Source organism: Natrix helvetica (assembly GCF_964273705.1).
Source record: "Natrix helvetica genome assembly, chromosome: 16".
Taxonomy (NCBI): Eukaryota; Metazoa; Chordata; class Lepidosauria; order Squamata; family Natricidae; genus Natrix; species Natrix helvetica.
This window is the reverse complement of record NC_138563.1, coordinates 7231630-7251158: the sequence shown is the minus strand read 5'-3', so window position 1 is coordinate 7251158 and position 19529 is coordinate 7231630. Positions and strand designations below refer to the sequence as shown.

Genomic DNA, 19529 nt, shown 5'->3' with positions numbered 1-19529 from the left:
AGTTCCTGAGTTTTTATTAAAGCTGAGCCAACTGTTAGCTACCTCTTTTTAATCAACATTTATGGGACACAGCAGCTATTCCTCAACTTAGCACAGTTCACGTAGTTACCATTCAAAGTTACAACATTATTGGGGGGAGAATGACTGAATGCCATTTTTTCACACTTACAACCATTGCGGGATCCCTGTGGTCAAGTCATCGTGGCAAAAGAAATCATCTTTATGACGGTTGAACTGTCCCAGGGTTACGTGATCCCCTTTTGTGACCTTCTGACAAGCTAAGTCAATTTAACAACCATGTTAATAATTGAACAACTGCAGTGATTCACTTAACAACTGTGGCACGAAAAGGCCATAACACAGGGCAAAACTCATTTAGCAACTGTCTTGCTTAGGAACAGAAAGTTTGGGCTCAATTATGGCCGTAAGTTGAGGACTACCTGTACATTGAGGCTAATGAATTTCCCCCCCCTAACCCTGACCTTAACAAGTGGGTTACTAACTTAAACCACTGCTGTGATTCACTTCACAATTCTGGCAAGAAAGGTCGTAAAATGGGGCAAAACTCATTTAACAAATGTTCCGCTTAGCGACATAAATTTTGAGCTGAATTGTGATCGTAGATTGAGGACTCTGTATTCTATGACATTAGAACGTTTACTTCATGAAAAGTTTTTAGGCGGACGCTTACATTTTTTTTAAGAGTTAAGGGCTTCTTATTTTTTAACCCATTCTGATTCTTGCAAAAATTCAGCACTAGGGTGGACTTAAAGCATTCGCCTGACGGAGTTCATGTTTTGTTCCATAAACCAAAATTTACCGAAATCAATATTTCCAGTTCCATCCTGAACTCAAAGTCGCAACTGGTATATCAGATTTCATTTCTCTAGGTTCACAGTCCTTCAGTGCCTATGTTCACATGTAAGCTAGACCACACAGCATCAACAGTAGAGACCTTCGATTTTTAGGCTCTATCGTATCCCAAGACCTAAAATGGAAACCTAAAACATCAAAAAGATCATCAAAAAAAGCACAAGAAAGAATGTTCTTTCTGAACCAACTCAGGAAGCTCAACCTGCCCAAGGAGCTGCTGATTCAGTTCTACAGAGGAATGATTGAGTCTGTCATTTGCACCTCCATAACTGTCTGGTTTGGCTCTGCAACCCAACAAGACAGACGGAGACTTCAGAGGAGAATCAGAAGGGCAGAAAAAACAACGGCTACCAACCTGCCTCCCATTGAGGACCTGCACACTGCAGGAGTCAAAAAGAGGGCTGGGGAAATATCTGCAGACCCCTCGCATCCTGGACATCAATTGTTTCAACTCCTACCCTCAAAACGACGCTATAGAGCACTGCACACCAGAACAAGTAGACACAAGGACAGCTTTTTCCCAAACGCCATCACTCTGCTAAACAACTAATCCCCACAACACTGTCAAATTATCTACTAAGTCTGTATTAGTATTCTTCTTCTCTTCCTTCCTAGTACCTCTCTCTTCCTACTTATGACTATAGCCATGTTGCTTGTATCTTTAACATTTATATTGTTTGACTTGTTTCCTAGTATGATTTGATTGCTTATTAGTAACCTATGGCTATCACTAAGTGTTGTGTCTTTTTCATTCCTGATGAATGTATTTTATTTTTCTTTATGTACACTGAGAGCATCTGCACCAAAGACAAATTCCTTGTGTGTCCAACCACACTTGGTCAATAAAGAATTCTATTCTATTCTATTTCTATTATTTCTATTTCTATTCTATTCCTATTCTATATCTATTTCTATTTCTATTCTATTCTATTTCTATTCTATTCTATTCTATTTCTATTCTATTCCTATTCTATTCTTTTTGATTCTATTCTATTTCTATTCTATTTCTATTCTATTCGATTCTATTTCTATTCTATTCTATTCTATTTCTATTTCTATTCTATTCTATTCTATTCTATTCCTATTCCTATTCTATTTCTATTCTATTTCTATTTTATTCCTATTCTATTCTATTCTATTCCTATTCTATTTCTATTCTATTTCTATTTTATTCCTATTCTATTCTATTCTATTTCTATTCTATTTTATTCCTATTCTATTCTATTCTATTTCTATTTCTATTCTATTTCTATCTTATTCCTATTCTATTCTATTCTATTCTATTTCTATTCTATTCTATTTCTATTCTATTTTTATTTCTATTCCTATTCTATTCTATTTCGATTCTATTCTATTCTTTTCTATTCTATTCCATTTCTATTCTATTTCTATTTCTATTCGATTCGATTTCGATTTCTATTTCTATTTCTATTCTATTCTATTATGTTCTGTTCTATTCCTATTCTGTTCTGTTCTATTCCTATTCTATTTCTATTTCTATTCTATTTCTATTCTATTCTGTGTGGAATTCATCTATTTTCCTGGGTTGGTAAAAGAACGTGGAAGTACAGTATTTGCCCACCAAGCAAGTTGCTGAACATACTAAGCCCCTCTGCACAAGCTTAGCGTGTTGCACAAATCTTTTCCAGACTCGGTTAAGCATGGTGTGTGACAACAACCTCTAAGGTGCCACCAAATTGCAATTTTTAATGGAACTGAAGGGAAGGAAAATGAAAGACACGGGCCGTAATCATATCAACGGCATTTTAATAATTGAATGTGCATTCAACGTCAATGAAATCAAATTGAGTTTCTCTCCTGGATCCAACACTTTGCCTTGTTCCACATTGCTTTCTGGAGTTTAAATTCTGGCAGATGGCCTGGAAAAAGATGTCGCATGTCCCTTCCTCTAAGCCAAGGTTTCTCAGCCTTGGTAATCTGAGCATGGGTGGACTTGAACTCCCAAAATTCCCCACCCCTCTCAAACCCCAGTGGTCCACATATCTCAAAGCCTGCTAGTTGGGGAATTCTGGGAATGGAAGCTCACCCCTCTCAAAGCCTGCTGGCTGGGGGATTCTGGGAGTTGAAGTCCACCCATCTTCAAATTGCCACGGTCGAGAAACACTATTCCTCCATTCCTATCCTTCTCTAAGCCCTTATGATCTATTCCTACCCATTCTCTAGGCTTCTGTCCATCCTTCGTAGTGATCTTTCTCCTTCTTACCTGCAATTCCAGGAATCCAAAGCCCAAAGGAATCTAATTTCCACCATGGAGAGATGGGATTTTGAGCGTGGGCGCTCTCACAAAATGTCTGTCAGGCCTGTAGCCACCTTTTCTTTGGGATCTTTAGCCTGCCACACTTTCCATTATTCTACTATGCATTTTCTACCGTGGGAAAATGGGAGTGGGGATTGTAGGAGTGAGATGCGATGTATCCATAACAAAATTCTTTCTAGAAAGCCAAGGTCATCTTAATAAATTGGAACTTTATAAACTGGAGCAGTACTTTGCCTTGGACTCTGATTTATTTTTAGACGCTATTTGGAACCCTGACAATGGCTAGCATCACACACACACACACACACACACACACACACACGACAAATTGTAAAACACAGGTGCCATCTAGCCTGCCCACTTTATCAAGCACTTTAGCTTGGTTTTTTCTTCTTTTTTCTGAATACCCTGTTTCCCCCAAAATAAGACCTCCCCTGAACATAACGCATGCGCTAAAATAAGCCCTCCCCTGAAAATAAGCCCTTCCCGAAAATATTGCAACACATCCAGCAGCCAGGAGGTGACCACGCTCGCCGCCCCTTGAACCTCAAAAAATAAGAAGACCTCCCCGAAAATAAGGCCAAGCGCTAATTTTGGGGGTCAAAAGAAAATAAGACCCTGTCTTATTTTCGGGGGAACACGGTAGGTGGGCAGAGTGTGGGCTTTCCCTGGCCACACACAGCCCGGGAATACTCTTGGAAATAAAGGTAATAAGGAGCCAGATGCTTTTGCATTCAGCAGGACAATGTCCCCTGTATTTTTTTAAAAATGTATTGGTGTGTGTGTATGTGTGTGTTGCATTTGTGCTGATAAATATGTAAATATATAAATATATATGTGATAAGGAGGAGAGCCTGTGGCTTAGTGGCTAATACACTGCCCAATATGTAATACAGCCTGGGTTCAAATCCCAGTAAGGGTATGGCTAGCTGATGAGAGCTAAATAGCTTGAAATAGATCTATACTAGTCTCCCTTTATTTATTTATCAGCACAAATGCTATATATATATATATTTGTGTTGCAACTCCTGGTATACTAGTCTCCCTTTATTTATTTATCAGCACAAATACAACACAAATATATATATATATATATTTTCAGCCTAGGTGGTGAATCAGCCCACGCCAAGGACGATCCTGCTAACCAGGTGGAGAATTATCATCTGCGATCTAAGGTAAGGATTTGTATTCAAAGGATGCCTCGTCAGCTGCAGTTTGTAATTGCTCCCACCAGGGCCTTTTATGTCTCTCTCGCAAATTTGGGGACTTTTCAGCAATGAAGAAGGACGTGCTCTAGACTCGGATCAGGGAGATCCCCACTGCATCTTGGAGTTTCTCTTGGCCCGTCGCCATTGCCAAAGTTGTCAATGAGTTCGCTGTGACCCCAGGGGAGCTTCCTCGAGATATACAGTGAGTCATTATATCACTCTGCTGAATTAAATCCCTTGTTTAATTAAACTTCAGTGAAATTTAGCGCTGCTCTATCCGCACCCATGCAGAACTTCTCCAGGGCTTCCCTTCGGGGCGCAGGATTTGGCAGGCCGTTGAACTAAACAAGGAAATCCCACCAAGGGGCAAGAAATATGACTTTCAAACAAAATATCTCTTCTATTTTTTTTCTCCTCTCTCTCTCTCCTTCTTCTTCTTTTTTTTTTGGAGCTATTCTATTGAATAGCAGAATATTGCTAGGCTACCCTTCTTTTGCATCATATGACTATACTTGTTAATTCTGAAGTTTCCATATTCTGTTAAAACTATGGCAGATGTATAAAAAGAAAAAAAAATGACCCAAACATCCAACATTAAACATATAAATCCACCCTGGCTGAATGCTAAAAATAAAAATAAATAAATAAAAAACCTGATACATTCTCCTCCCCATACATAAGGTAAAAGGTAAAGGTTCCCTGGTTGTTCCCGACTCTAGGGGGCGGTGTTCATCTCCGTTTCAAAGCCGAAGAGCCAGCGCTGTCCGAAGACGTCTCTGTGGTCATGTGGCCGGCATGACTCAACACCGAAGGTGCACGGAACGCCGTTCCCTTCCCACCAAAGGTGGTCCTTATTTTTCTACTTGCTTTCGAACTGCTAGGTTGGCAGAAGCTGGGAGAAGTAACGGGAGCTCACTCCGTTACGCGGCGCTAGGGATTCGAAGCGCCGAACTGCTGACTTTTGTGATCGACAAGCTCAGGGTCTTAGCCACTGAGCCACCGCGTTCCTTTTCCCCTTGCATAAGGGGTCTGTAAATATTATAAACTTTCCCATCCTTATTTAACAAGAAAACTACATAGCATAAACAAATATTTCAGATGAGGAGATCTCTATCTAATAATCAAACTGACCCAACATCTAATCTATACATAAAACAAAAGAATTTGTTTTGTTGTTGTTGTTGTTGTTGTTGTTGTTATTGTTGTTACTGCTAGATGCATGTTTTTTTTCTCTTTTATTTTTCTGTTTTGTATTTAATCCTATTGAAAAAAACATCATAAATATATACATTTAAAGAAACTAATTGCATGTGCAAGTAATCCTCAAGTTTTTTGCACTTGTGTCAGAAACCCTGAAGCACTTCCGGGTTGAAAGAATTAGCCGGTGACGTCATTTTTGCCCTGTGGATGCTCACTTGGGTGCTCCTTCCATGTCCCCAACAGGAGCTGGAGTGAAGAACGGGAGCTCAACTTCTCCCCATGGCAGCTTTCGGATCTCAAGCATGAGCTTGCTAGTCTCCTGGCCACCATTCCAACCACTTGAGTTGCCATGCTCCTTAGTCCTCACGTTACAACTACAATGGGGACCAGAATTTCCTGTTAAGTGAGTCGTGCCTCATTTTACAACCTCTTTTGCCATGGTTGTTAAGCAAATCCCTGCAGTTGTTAAGTTGATCAAGTAGTTTCGCTTACTTTATTGTCACCGCACACCGCACAAGGAAATTAAACGCCCTCTTCAGTGTACATTAAAACTATAAAAATAACACCACAAAAAGGCATCCTTCAAACTCTATACAGTTGAATTGAAAACTCCGATATTGCATTAAAATGACATTATACGGTAGAATTCCATATAGTTACTGCCCTGGGATAGAAGTTGTTTTTTAGCCCTTGTTTTTATTCTCCTGTACCGGCTGCCAGATGGTAATAGTTAAAAAAAAAAGGATGCCCAGGATGAGATGGAGCTTTAAGGATGTTTTGAACATTCTTAAGGCAGCGGGAGCTATACAGCTCTTCCAAAGAGGGGAGAGGGCAACCCAGGACCCTCTGGGTAATGACGTTGACCCTCTGGAGCGCTGTCCTATCTGCCCCTGTGCAATTGGCAGACCAAACACAGGGGCAGTAAGTTAAATTACTCTCTTTGGTGCAGCGGTAGAAGGTCACCAGCAGTTTTCCATTCAGCTGTTGTTTCCTGAGAAGTCTCAGGCAGTATCATCTCTGTTGGGCCCTTTTGGCCAGTGCTGCAATGTGAGGCCCCAGGTCAGCTCCCCTTTTATGATGACAACCAGAAACTTAAAACTGGCCACTTGCTCCTCTCGGTCTCTATTGATAAGCAAGGGCTGTATGTCTGATCTATTCCTCCCGTAGTCCACTATAAGCTCCTTGGTCTTGTTGGGGTTAAGGACCAAGTTATTGTCTCCACAATAGTTGTTAAGTGAAACTGCTGAACGGCCGATCTTTCTGATCGACAATTTCAGCGTCCTTAGCCACTGGGCCACCGCATCCCTAACAAACGTTTTACTAAATTAACAACTGCAGTGACTCATTGGACAACTGCGGCAAGAAAGGTCGCAAAATGGTAAAACTCACGTCTGTCTCGCTTAGCCGCAGAAATTGTGGGGGCCCATTGTGGTCGTAAGGTCGAGGACTACCTGTCCTGTACCTGGAGGGTGGGGGGAACATTATGGGAAGCGCTAGACGGAATCAAAGGTCCCCAGTGAAGGATGAAACGCAAATCCTCACCTTCCCCAAAGCTCTCCTGCGAAGTAAAACTCAGCTGCTCAGCTGCAAAGGGACTTTCATCACATGCAAATAACAAGGGGGGAAATAATTCAAAGACGAACCCACCCACCCCTTCCCCGTACCCAGAGACCACCGCGTAGCCAGCGAATTCAAAGCGGGAGAAGATGTGAAACAACAGACACATATACACGCACAAGCCCTATTTTCAAGGGGAGAGGGAGAAGCCTCTGCAACTCCCCACAAGTCTTTGGCACCATCGCAAACCCTCCTGCCTCCCCCTCCCCACAAGCAAAATAACACACCCCCAAAGAAACTTCAGGGAAAATCTACTCACCTTCCATCGTGAGCTCTTCTGCGGGGACCCACAAACGAAGGAAACAGGTGAAGAAGAACGAGAGAGGGGGGGGGGGAGAGAAAGAAAAGTTAAGGTTAGAACAACTGATAATCCAGCAAAACAAGATGGGATGAGTGGAAGATCAAGAAAGAAGGCAATTTTCCTTGGGCTAAAGCCTGAAACTGAACCATACTATTGTGGCCGGTGGAGCTGGCAGCAAAATCGGACATTGAGGAGGTCGGGGAGGAATATGGGGCAGTTCTGGGGGTTGAGGAAAGCTCAGACGAGGGCTCTGCGTCGGGGGCAGAGAGGGAGGTAGGCAGCAGTGATTTGGCATGTATTTGGCATGATGGTTGCAGTGTCCCGGGGTCACGTGATCCCCTTTTGCGACCTTCTGAAAAGCAAAGTCAACAGGGGAAGCCAGATTCACTTAACAACCAGGTTATGAGTTTAAGAACGCCAGCGGTTTATTTAACGCAGGGGTGTCCAAACTTGGGAACTTTAAGACTTGTGGACTTCAACTCCCAGAATTCCCCAGCCAGCATGGGAGTTGAAGTCCACAAGTCTTAAAGTTCCCAAGTTTGGACACCCCTGATTTAACAAGAAGTTTAGGCTCAATTGTTGACTACTGCAGTTAAGTGAGTCTGGCTCCTCCATTGACTTTGCTGGTCAGAAGGTCGCAAAAGTTGATCGCATGACCCCGGCACACGGCAGCCATCATGCCAAATACATGCCAGTTGTGTCAAACACACCCGAATTTTGATCATGTAAACTGCCAACGAAAGAAGACTCCGAGGCTTGAAGTTCCTCAAAGTCCCATTTTATTAGAGATGTCATCTTGGCACATCTGGGGAAACCCCAATCTGGAAGTTTCAAACTTTTCCCCACCCAAATGAAAGTCCAAGTCCCTGCCCAGCACCCACATGTCCATCCCATGATCCAATCGGGGCCCATCCCAACTGGAGATGCCTCCCAGTCAAACCACTCCAGGTGCAGGGCAAGACGTCCTTGACTCTCTGAGAAAGGAATGTTATTTTGACTCTATATCTTTCCCATGCTTCATATAATCCCCCCCCTCCCATTTTCCCACAGTAGAAAATTGTGACAGGCCTGAAGGCCCAATATAAAAGATGGCTTCCAGTTCTGAACATAAACATGGAGATGCTATCATGGTCATGTGAGGAGGGTCAGTTGTAAGTCCCTTTGTTCAGCGCTGTTGCGACTTCAGATGGTCACTAAACCAATGTTTGAGGACTCAAAATCAGAATAGAGCTGGAAGGTATTTTGGAGATCTTCTAGTCCAGCTCATCTCCATCTCTGGTCCATCTCCAGCAGGAGATGCTATACCATTTAGGACAAATAGCTGTTTCAGTCTCTTCTTAAATGACCTCCAGTGATGGAGCAGCCACTGTCACTGCGTTTTTGTTTGTTTGCCAGCTGTGCTTAAACTCTAAGACATGCGGTAGACTGATCTGACTCTTATCACTAAGTTCACTACGCATGTCCGCATTCTATCCCACATTCCTTCATCATTCTTATTTCTCTTCTTTGTCTTTTTGTTCGCCTGCCAAGGTGGTAGGCAGGAACTCTGCCAAAATGTCATCATTAGCTAGTAAGTTTTGTTTTTCATTTTCTTTACAATAAACTGTGTTTCTTAGAATATATCTCGGGTTTATTTTGCTTAATTATCAAGTGTACTTCAAGAAGCCACGATTCATCCCTCATTAAATACAGGGCTGAATTTCCACCCTGACAGCCACAACTTCTGGAGGCAAGCTGTTCCACTGGTTAATTGTCCTCCCTGCTAGGAACTTTCTTCTTAATTCCAGGTTGCTTCTCTCCTTGATTAGTTTCTATCCGTTGTTTCTTCTCCTGCCCTCTGGTGCTTTGGAGAATAACTTGACCCCTCCTCTTTGTGGCAGCCCCTCCTCAAATACGGGAAGACTGCTATCGTGTCACCCCTAATTCTTCTTTTCTTTAGGACTAGCGAGACCCAAATCCTGCAACCGTTCTTCATATGTTTTAGACTCCAGGCCTTTCATTATTTGCTCTTCTCTGAACTTTCTCCAAAGTCTCAACATCTTTTTTGTAATTCGGGGACCAAAACTGGATGCAATTATCCCAGGTGTGGCCTTACCAAGGCTTTATAAAGCAGTGAGTAGCGGTCCAGGTATCATTCTGGTTTCCTCTCCACCCATTTAAACAGGAGGCCTTTCGAACCCCTTCCCAGGCTAGGCCCGATTAGGAAATGAGCTGGTTTGCTCTGGTTTTAAAGGTTGTTATTAATAGCATTTTGCTACCCCTCCAGCACTGTCCCTTGGGTAAGGATGAATCGGGCAGCATCGAAAGCGCTGCAGCTTTTCCCATCCTAATGTGTCTGTGCTCAAGAGAATTCCGGGCAGTTTAATTTCATTTCAACTTGTTATAACCCTTGGCTTGCCCATAAAAGGAAAAAAAAGAGAGAGAGAGAAACTGGTTTCCCAACCCTTTGGAGTCAAAGGGTTCCTGAGCATGTGCAGACTGTCTTTCATTCTCTCTCTCTCTCTCTCTCTCTCTCATTGACTAAACAATGCATCCAGAGATAGGATTCAGCCGGTTCTCTCCGGTTTGGGTTAACCGGTAGTGGCGGCTGCGGCAGGCTCTGCCCACCTGTCCCAACATAATGCACAAGCACCTTGCATGCGCCGAAGGTGGCGCCCATCCGCAGACAAGGCACATGTGAGCGTGCTCAACATTTGTGAACTGGTAGGGAAGGTAAGTGAATCTCACCACTGGATCCATCAGATTAATTTACTCGTATTTCAGGTGAAGATTATGAATTAGTTGCATTAAGGTGAGGGCTGGAATAGATGGCCTCCAAGATTTTCGATTTTATACTAAAACTATCTTCAGGCATTGGCCCAACACCATCCTTCTTCATTTATTCATTTGGCATTGTTTATACCATTTCCCATGAATCCATTTCTAAGCAGTTATGCAAATATCAGGCACAATACTTATAGAAATAAAACACTAAACTGATAATAAATTAAAAAATCTGATTGGTCTGATTTCCACCACCACCACCAAAGCTCCAGTTTCTGCAATCCAACTTGTGCATGATTTATGCACATTTCTGTAATGCCATTATGTAGCACAGTTCAACAATCTGTGGAGGGAAGGAAGGAAAAGAATGGGAGGGAGATGGAGAGGAGAGGAATGGGAGAGAAGCAGGGGGAAGGAAAGAAAGAAAAACTTGGAAAGGAAGGAAAAGAATTGGAGAGAAGGAGAGAATTGGAAGGAGAGGAAGGAAGGAAAGGAAAAAGAGGGAGGGAGGGAGGAAAGAAGGAAGGAAAAGAATGGGAGGGAAGTGAGGAGGAAAGGAATGGGAGAGAAGCAGGAAAGGAAAGAAGGAAAAATTGGAAAGGAAGGAAAAGAATTGGTGAGAGGGAGAGAAATGGAGAGAGGAAGGAAGGAAAGAAGGAAAAAGAGGGAGGGAGGGAGGGAGGGAGGGAGGAAGGAAAAATTGGAGAGGGATGGAAGAGGGAAAGAAGAAAAAAGACTTAGGGAAGGAGGCAGGAAGGAAGAGAATTGGAGAGGGAGAAGGAGGGAGGACAGAAAGGACATAGAATTATGGAGGGAAGGAGGGAGGGAAAAAAGCAGGAAAAAGAATGAGGGAGGGAGGAATGAGAGAAAGGAAAAGAATGAGGGAGGAAAGGAGGGAGAGAGAGAGAGAGAAAGAAAGAAAGAAAGAAAGAAAGAAAGAAAGAAAGAAAGAAAGAAAGGAAAAAAAAATTGGGAAAGGAGGGATGGAGAGACAGGGTGCCTTAACATCCCCATTTTTTAATTATTTAAAAACAGCCCCCAAACCTACGTTATTTCAACAGTGTCCCAGGGAAGATATATCATCCCTTAAGAAAGAATGATTTTATCTTTAGCGACTCTTGCCACTTGTCAGGCTTTTAATCCCCAAGTTCTTTTAATACCAATTTTAGTATCCCTTTTCCCTCATGCTTTTAAGTTTTATGCTCTGCCGTTTCTCTTTTTCTCCCCCCCCCCCCCCCCGTTATCTGCCGCCTTCGGTACTTGCCAAGGGAGAAAAGCAGAGCGGAAATCAAGCAACTGACATCCGTGCTCAACTTTGACGTCCTTATATAAGCCGCCTCCTAAGGCCTGCAAGAACCACAACGATTGAGACCTCGGCCACATTTATTATGACCATCGGCATATACACAAATCACCCCTCAGAAAGGGTTAGGGTCCTCGTGGGGCCGACCCACTCCCACTCATCTTTCATTCAAAGATTGAATTATTGTCACCGGCCGCTCTGTTTTATTTCTCGCTGAAATTCAGGTCGGGCCTCCCTGGAGAAGCCGGGATGATTATTGATCATTTAATCGATTTTACATGATTCCCCATGTTGTTGGCCGGCTAATTGGGCCCTTAGCCATCGAGCAGACGGCACCTGTGACTGTATAACTACCAACGCACCTTTCTCTGAAATTTTAAGGGGTGGGGGGGATTCATCTGGGTATAGAGGTGCTGTTGTGATTTTGGGGGAGGGGGGGACGGTGGTTCCCCCATCACGAATGGACTATAATTATGTTTTTATCACCGTCTTTATTACTTTGTAGGAAGTTAACACCCAGCCCTCTCCTAGAAAAATGGAATATTTTAGGAAATATTAAAAGGGCAGAATATTTGCCCCTAAAAGGGAGCAAGAAAATCCCCTTTGTCAATGGGCCATTAAGGCCTGGGCCAGTCTATTCTACATAACAAAGATCTACCTCCTTCGGGCAGAGCCATCATAGGAATCCCAAAGCCCTTTCATTACATCATCACCCAGCAAGAGTCAACCAAGCCTGGGACTCAGGACAGCCTACAGAGTTGCCCCTGCAATGACCCCAGGGGAATCCAACAACCAATCATAATGCAAGCTCAAATTCAGAAGCCCAACAGTGGATATAAAGTAGATCTCTCTCTCTCTCTCTCTCTCTCCCTCTCCCTCTCCCTCTCTCTCTGTTGTTTCCAGTGTCTTTCTCCCCACTTGGAATTGAACCCAGGTTTACATTTTTTCCAACATTAACCCGCAAGAAATCTCGTCTCAGATTTTGTTAGTTTGTTATTTGTTATTGTTATTTTATCATTGTCTTTTTATTTTATGTTCAGTTAGCTGCCCTGAAACATATTATTTATTGAGCAGCCTGTATAAAAATAACTATTAAAAAAAAACAGAAAGAAAAATGGATTTATCCTGGAATGGAAGGTAAAATCCTAGGAACCCAGAAAAAGTTTGCGGCCAAAGGAAGGGGCGAGGTCCCCCTTAAAGGTAAAGGTTCCCCTCGCACATCTGTGCTAGTCATTCCTGACTCTAGGGGGCACTGCTCATCTCCGTTTCAAAGCCGAAAAGCCAGCGCTGTCCGAAGACGTCTCCGTGGTCATGTGGCCGGCATGACTCAACGCCAAAGGCGCACGGAACGCTGTTCCCTTCCCACCCAAGGTGGTTCCTATTTTTCTACTCGCATTTTTTACCTGCTTTTGAACTGCTAGGTTGGCAGAAGCTGGGACAAGTCACGGGAGCTCACTCCGTTATGCGGCGCTAGGGATTCGAACCGCCGAACTGCCAACCTTTCTGATCGACAAGCTCAGCTTCTTAGCCACTGAGCCACCGCGTCCCCCTTGGAACAATGCAATCCTCTCGCCACGCCCACCTCCTACCAGAGACTCAGGCAGGTTAACTGAGTCACGGTTCTTTGGGAAAGAGTTGTGGTTGCAGGCCCCCCCCCCCAAACTTCCAGTAACATAGATGACATCTGTTGGCAGGTGGGGGGGGGGAATTTATCTGAAGCCAAGATTGACAAAAGAAAGGGAGAGCGCGCGCACGCACACACGCACAGCCTGCACTGGTGACAAAACAACGCCAAGCTAATTAATGCAATTAGTAGCAAATGATCAACGCAACACAAGAAGCAATACAACTGTAATTAGCAGGGAACTGGGCAGAAATTCAGCGTTTTTTGCCATCTGCGGGAAAAACCCTCCCTGCTTTGCAAAAGGCAGGTTGCTGGTTATATCAGGAGCATGGATAGGAGCAGCGAGGGGAGGGGAGGGGAGGGGGTGTGAGGGGAGAAATCTAGGAACAAAGCAAGCGATGAAAGGGGAGAGGGACCATTCCACCGCTTTCTCCGTTCCTGCCTTGGGGACAACAGCTGCATTCGGGGCAGGTTATGAGGAGGGGGGGCTGGATGCAAATTCTGAGTCAGCCTTCATCAGAAGGCAGATTTCACTCCGGGTCCGGGGGTGTAGAGGAGGGGGCTTTGCAGCAAGAACAGAGTCCTTGCTTTGCATGAAGTCCATCTCGGATTCAATCCTGGTCCTTTCTGCCTCAAGAGGAGGGGCTAATGGACTAAAACAGCGGTCACCAACCAGTGGTGGTCCGTGAGAAAATTTTGGTGGTCCACAGAAAAATTATTTGTATTTTTAAGGTAAAGATAAAGGTTCCCCTCACACATATGTGCTAGTCGTTCCCGACTCTAGGGGGCGTTGCTCATCTCTGTTTCAAAGCCGAAGAGCCAGCGCTGTCCGAAGACGTCTCCGTGGTCATGTGGCCAGCATGACTCAACACCGAAGGCCCACGGAAGGCGCTGTTCCCTTCCCACCAAAGGTGGTTCCTATTTGTCTACTTGCATCTTTTACCTGCTTTCGAACGGCTAAGTTGGCGGAAGCTGGGACAAGGAACAGGAGCTCACTCCGCTATGCGACGCTGGGGATTCGAACAACCGAACTGCCGACCTTTCTCAACAATCGACAAGCTCAGCATTTTTGCCACTGAGCACCGCGTCCCTATATTTGCATTTTTATATTGCGCAAAATACCATTTATCTTTGGAAAATTCATATTAGTGGCCCGCGGGATTTAAAATTATGAATTTAGTGGGCCCCGTGGTCCGAAAGGTTGGCCACCCCTGGAGTAGATGAGAGGGTCTCTCTTTTTCCTAATTTGGCACAGCACCCTAGAAAGAGAAGCCCGGTTCCCATGACACGGGCAGCCCGTTCAATGCCGGAGCGATATCCGGCTTCAACGCCCACCACGTGCGCTTTTATCTCTTCTTCGTTCTTTGCTGGCGTGACATCCTCTGTACGCCCGCCCTGTTTTTTTTACACCTCAGGATTCGGTGCAAAGTCGTACAAGTCCCAGAAAGCAGGTGAATTCAGGAACTGCGCGGGACACATGTTGCTTGAACGAACGGCGCGAAAACCCGCCAATTCCGGCAGCCCGAATTGTTCAGCGAACGCTGGAGATGCCAACGGTGCAGAGTCCACAGTGTGGGTATGCCGGGGGTGGTGGGGGTGGAAAGGAAGGATTGTGTAGGCTTTGCAATCTTCCCGCGGCCTCCGGGGGCCTTTCCACCCCCCATTGCCCCTCCAAAAAGGTTCCCCCATCACCGACTGGTTGCAAAGCTTTGGCGCCATGCCCAGAGTGAAGCCGCTCTGAAAGAAAAACGAGAGGGCTTTTACAGGCGGATGCCACACTGGGCGCATTCTCTCTCTCTCTCTCTCTCTCTGGCAGCTGGGCCAACCTTGGTCTGACCTTGCAGGAAGCACCCAGACCGACTAGGCCTGGAGTCCCTGCGACAAGAGGAACAGCTCAGCAAGGAGAGGCGGGGGGGGGATGCGCCCATCACGGAGAGCATGGCTAATGGGAGGAGGCAATGGGTGGCACTGGAGCCCTGAGCATGACATGTGCAGAGGGCGGAGGGGAGAGAGAGAGAGAGAGAGAGAGAGAGAGAGAGAGAGAGAGAGAGAGAGAGAGAGAGAGAGAGAGAGAAAGGGATGCAAAATTAGACGAGCAGAACAGGGGAAGAAGACACAGCAAGGCAGAAAGGGAAGATGGGGTGGAAAAGGAAGCGGGAGAGAGAGATGCAGAGAGCGACGGAGGTCCACAACTCAGAGGCTCAACGCCAGGCAGAGCAGTTTGATAGGGATTTTTATTCTCCTGCATTTTAATTGAGGGATTTCATCGTTCTCTTTCCTGCCCCGAAAATCCCCCCCCTCCCTGCTCTTTGTGGTGCCTGTCCCCACTGCAACCCTGGGGGAAGGTTAGAATGAGAGGCAGCGAGACTGAATCTGGGTTGGTACATCACAATTTGTCCAGACTTTTATTTATTTTTAAAAAAAAACCTCCATCGTAGGAAAATCAAATTCCTATTGAACCAGAGCCTCCGAGAGGGCGTTCTGGGGGGAAATGCTCCCATCTACCCTGTTTCCCCCCAAAATAAGACCTCCCTGGATAATAAGCCCAATCCAGCTTTTGAGCACATGTGTTAAAATAAGCTCTCCCCCAACAATGAGCCCTCCCTGAACATATTGCAAGACAGCAGCAGCCATGCATGGGGTGACCATGCTCGCTGCCTCCTGCACCTCAAAAATGACCTTCCCGAAAATAAGGCCAAGTGCTTATTTCGGGGGTTCAAAAGAAAACAAGACCCTGTCTTATTTTCGGGGAAACACAGTAGTAGCTTCACATTCACACGCGCACAGAGAGAGGAATGGGGGTATGGTTGTGTGAAGGTTTCATATTCACTGGTTTTGATCACAGGTCACAGATCACACAAGATACACACACAAACACACATCCGCATGAACAATAAGAATGCAATTTGTGATTAAAAGAGGGGAGGGGAAGGAGTAGGATGCACTGGGAAGGAGATTGGGATTGACCCTCGGTCCATCAATCACCACCAGCATAATATTCCCCTACTGGGTATCCTAGGCCAATCAGCAGATGGTCAGTGGGTTGGGGGCAGATCACATTTGGGGGGCAGGCGAGGATGTTCCAAAGGGCCTCCTTCATGGCAGACAAGGCTCTTGTCCTGGGCTGCCCTCTGTCAGAAATGGTGTAGGGTCTCCTGCTTGGGTGGGGAGTGGGACTAGATGACCTACAAGGTCCCTTCCAACTCTGTTATTCTGTTAATGAAAAGCTAAAACATCCGATGAACGGTTGCAGGAATTGGGCATGGCTAGTCTACTGAAGAGAAGGACCAGGGGAGACAGGAGAGCATCTTCCAATATTTGAGGGGCTGCCCCAGAGAGTAAGAGAGAGGTCAAGCTATTCTCCAAAGCACCTTTGAAGGCCAGAGAAGGAAGAATGGATGGAAACTGATCAAGGAGAGATTCAATTTAGGAATAAGGAGGAATTTTCTGACAGGGAAAACAATCCACCCATGGAACAGAAGTTGCCTTCGGAAGTTGTAGGACCTTCATCCCTGGAGGCTTTCAAAAAGAGACTGGACTGCCCTCTGTCAGAAATGATATAAGGTCTCCTGCTTGGACACGGGGGTTGGACTAGATGTCCTACAAGGTCCCTTCCGACTCTGTTAATCTGTTAATCAAAGTTTATTTACAGTCCAGCACCAAACACACAGGCCTTATAATTTCCACCCACCTTCCTTATTAAGTCTCATTATACAGAACGGAGTTCCAAGGCAGACTTTCTTTTATTAAAAACCATTGCAAAAAAAAAAAAAGTCTTATTTAAACATAAGGTCTCCTTGAAATGGCACCGTTTCTGGGGACACATGAAGCCGTTATCACATTTAGAGGATGCACCGGAGCAGAAGATCTCCCTCGCGCACAAACACACTGCTACTTGCAGTTGTTTCAAGCCGATGATCATGAATTAGCTACTCCGCTGCACACATTATGAATATGCGAACCCCAGAGTTAAAACGTGTCTGGTAACCACGTCCCTTCCAGCCGACGAGTAGGAGCCACTCAGCAACAAAAGAAACAGGCTTTGCCTATAGCCAGAATCCTTTTTTTTATCCTTTTTTCTTCCCCCATCCCCTTATTAATTTTATACAGGTTTGGGGCGGGGGAGGCAGTCTTTTACTACCAGGTGTTCAGTTTCAGATATCGGCTGAGCAAGTGGGAATTAGTTCTTGCACAGGGAGAGAAAAACAAGATAGCAAGTCAAGTCGTAGTGGAAACCAGGGACAAAATCGGCTCCCTTCTGTGAATTCCTCCTTATTTCTAGGTTGAATCTCTCCTTGATCAGTTTCCATTCCTTCTTCCTTTGGCCTTCGGGTGCTTTGGAGAATAGCTTGACCCCCTCTTCCTCTCTGGGGCAGTCCCTCAAATATTGGAAGACTGCTATCATGCCTCCCCTGGTCCTTCTCTTCCCTAGACTAGCCAGGCCCAGTTCCTGCAACCGTTCATCGTATGTTTTGGGCCTCCAGTCCCCTAATCATCCTGGTTATTTATTTATTTATTTATTTCTTAGATTTTTAGACCGCCCCTCTCCCAGAAAGGGACTCGGGGCGGTGTACAGTCAATACAAATAAAATCAGTCATAATAATAAAATACATTTAAGATACATTTGGAGGGGGAGATAGGCTGTACTAAGAAATAAATATATTCTAATCCTAAAAACATCACAATTAAAACCCCAAACCCAATTAAAATAAAGTAAATCCCCGGGAGGTAAAACTAAGAAAGTGCCAGGCCAGCTGATTGAAACAGGTGAGTCTTTAACTTTTGCCGGAAGGAACGGAGGTCGGTGGTAGTTCGAATGTCTGGGGGGAGGTCCTTCCAGAGGGTTGGGCCCATCACAGAGAAGGATCTACTCCTAGGTGTCGCCCGCTGGCATTGCCTAGCAGACGGCACCAGGAGGAGCCCCTCCCTGTGTGAGCGGATAGGTCGCAGGGACGTGTGTGGTAGGATGCGATCCTGCAGATATCTAGGTCCTATGCCATGGAGCGCTTTAAAGATGGTGATCAATACCTTGAAACGCACCCGAAAGGCCACAGGTAGCCAGTGCAGCTCGCGCAGGAGAGGTGTTACGTGGGAGTAACGTGTACTTCCCATAATAGCCCGCGCGGCTGCGTTCTGAACTAGCTGCAGTCTCCGGATGCGTCCCAAGGGAAGCCCCATGTAGAGGGCATTGCAGTAGTCCAGGCGAGACGTCACCAGCGCATGAGTGACCGTGCGCAGGGCACTCCGGTCCAGTAGGGGGCACAATTGGCGCACCAGGCGGACCTGGTGGAACGCCCCCCTTGCCACGGCTGCCACATGGTCCTCCATTGACAGCCGGGCATCGAGGAGGACGCCCAAATTGCGCGCCCGCTCCACGGGGGACAGTTGTTCGCCCCCTATTGCCAGCGATGGAGTCAGCTGGCTGAACCGAGGTGCCGGTACCCACAGCCACTCGGTCTTGGAGGGGTTGAGTTTGAGTCTGTTGTCCCCCATCCAGTGATCTTCTCTGCACTCTTTCTAGAGTCTCAACCTCTTTTTTATAATGTGGTGACCAAAACTGGATGCAGCACACTATAAAAAATAAGATTTAACACACATGAAAAATGCTTAGCCCTTACAACAACAATGGTCATTACAATACATTACATTAGAGCTGTGGAGGCGCAGTGGTTAGAATGCAGTACTGCAGGCTACTTCTACTGACTGCCAGCTGCCAGCAGTTCAGCAGTTTGAATCTCACCAGCTCAAGGTTGACTCAGCCTTCTGTCCTTCGGAGGTGGGTAAAATCAGGACCCAGATTGTGGGGGCAAGAGGCTGACTCTGTCAACCGCTTAGAGAGGGCTGTGAAGCAGGATATAAGTGCTATTGCTATTGCTATATATCTGTCTATTTATTATCTATCTATATCTATTTATCCATCCATCTATCTGTACATCTATCTAAGAGCCATGGTGGCGCAGTGGTTGAGAATGCAGTATTGCAGGATAATTCTGCCCACTGCCAGCAGTTCGATCCTGACCAGGTTGACTCAGACTTCCATCCTTCCGAGGTGGGTAAAATGAGGACCCAGATTGTTGGGGATGATAGGCCCACTCTGTAAAGTGCTTAGAGAGGGCTGTAAAAGCACTGTGAAGCGGTATATAAGTCTAAGGGCTATAAGTGCTATTGCTACACCATGAGTGATGGTGAAACAGATTCTCGGGACAAGATGGAGTGAGCTGCTAATTAAAATACAACAGGTCCAAATCCCACTCTCATTGTCCCAAGACCCTGGAAAGCAGAGACACTCTCTGTCCCAATGAATTCTGAGGCATTCTCTGTTTCTAAAAATGACTTCAGCCCTGTGTGGGCTCAGAAGCTT

General features: G+C 45.4%; 1 protein-coding gene across 2 annotated transcripts in view; it reads right to left on the bottom strand.

Annotated features, from left to right (window-relative positions):
- The window catches only part of NRXN2 (neurexin 2), a 363942-nt gene that overhangs the window by 334143 nt on the left and 10270 nt on the right, over positions 1 to 19529 (bottom strand). For both annotated transcript variants that reach the window (XM_081968494.1, XM_081968495.1), the window contains exon 2: positions 7436 to 7453. In XM_081968494.1, coding sequence (XP_081824620.1) covers positions 7436 to 7453 — 18 coding nt within the window. The remainder of the gene's footprint in view (positions 1 to 7435; positions 7454 to 19529) is intronic.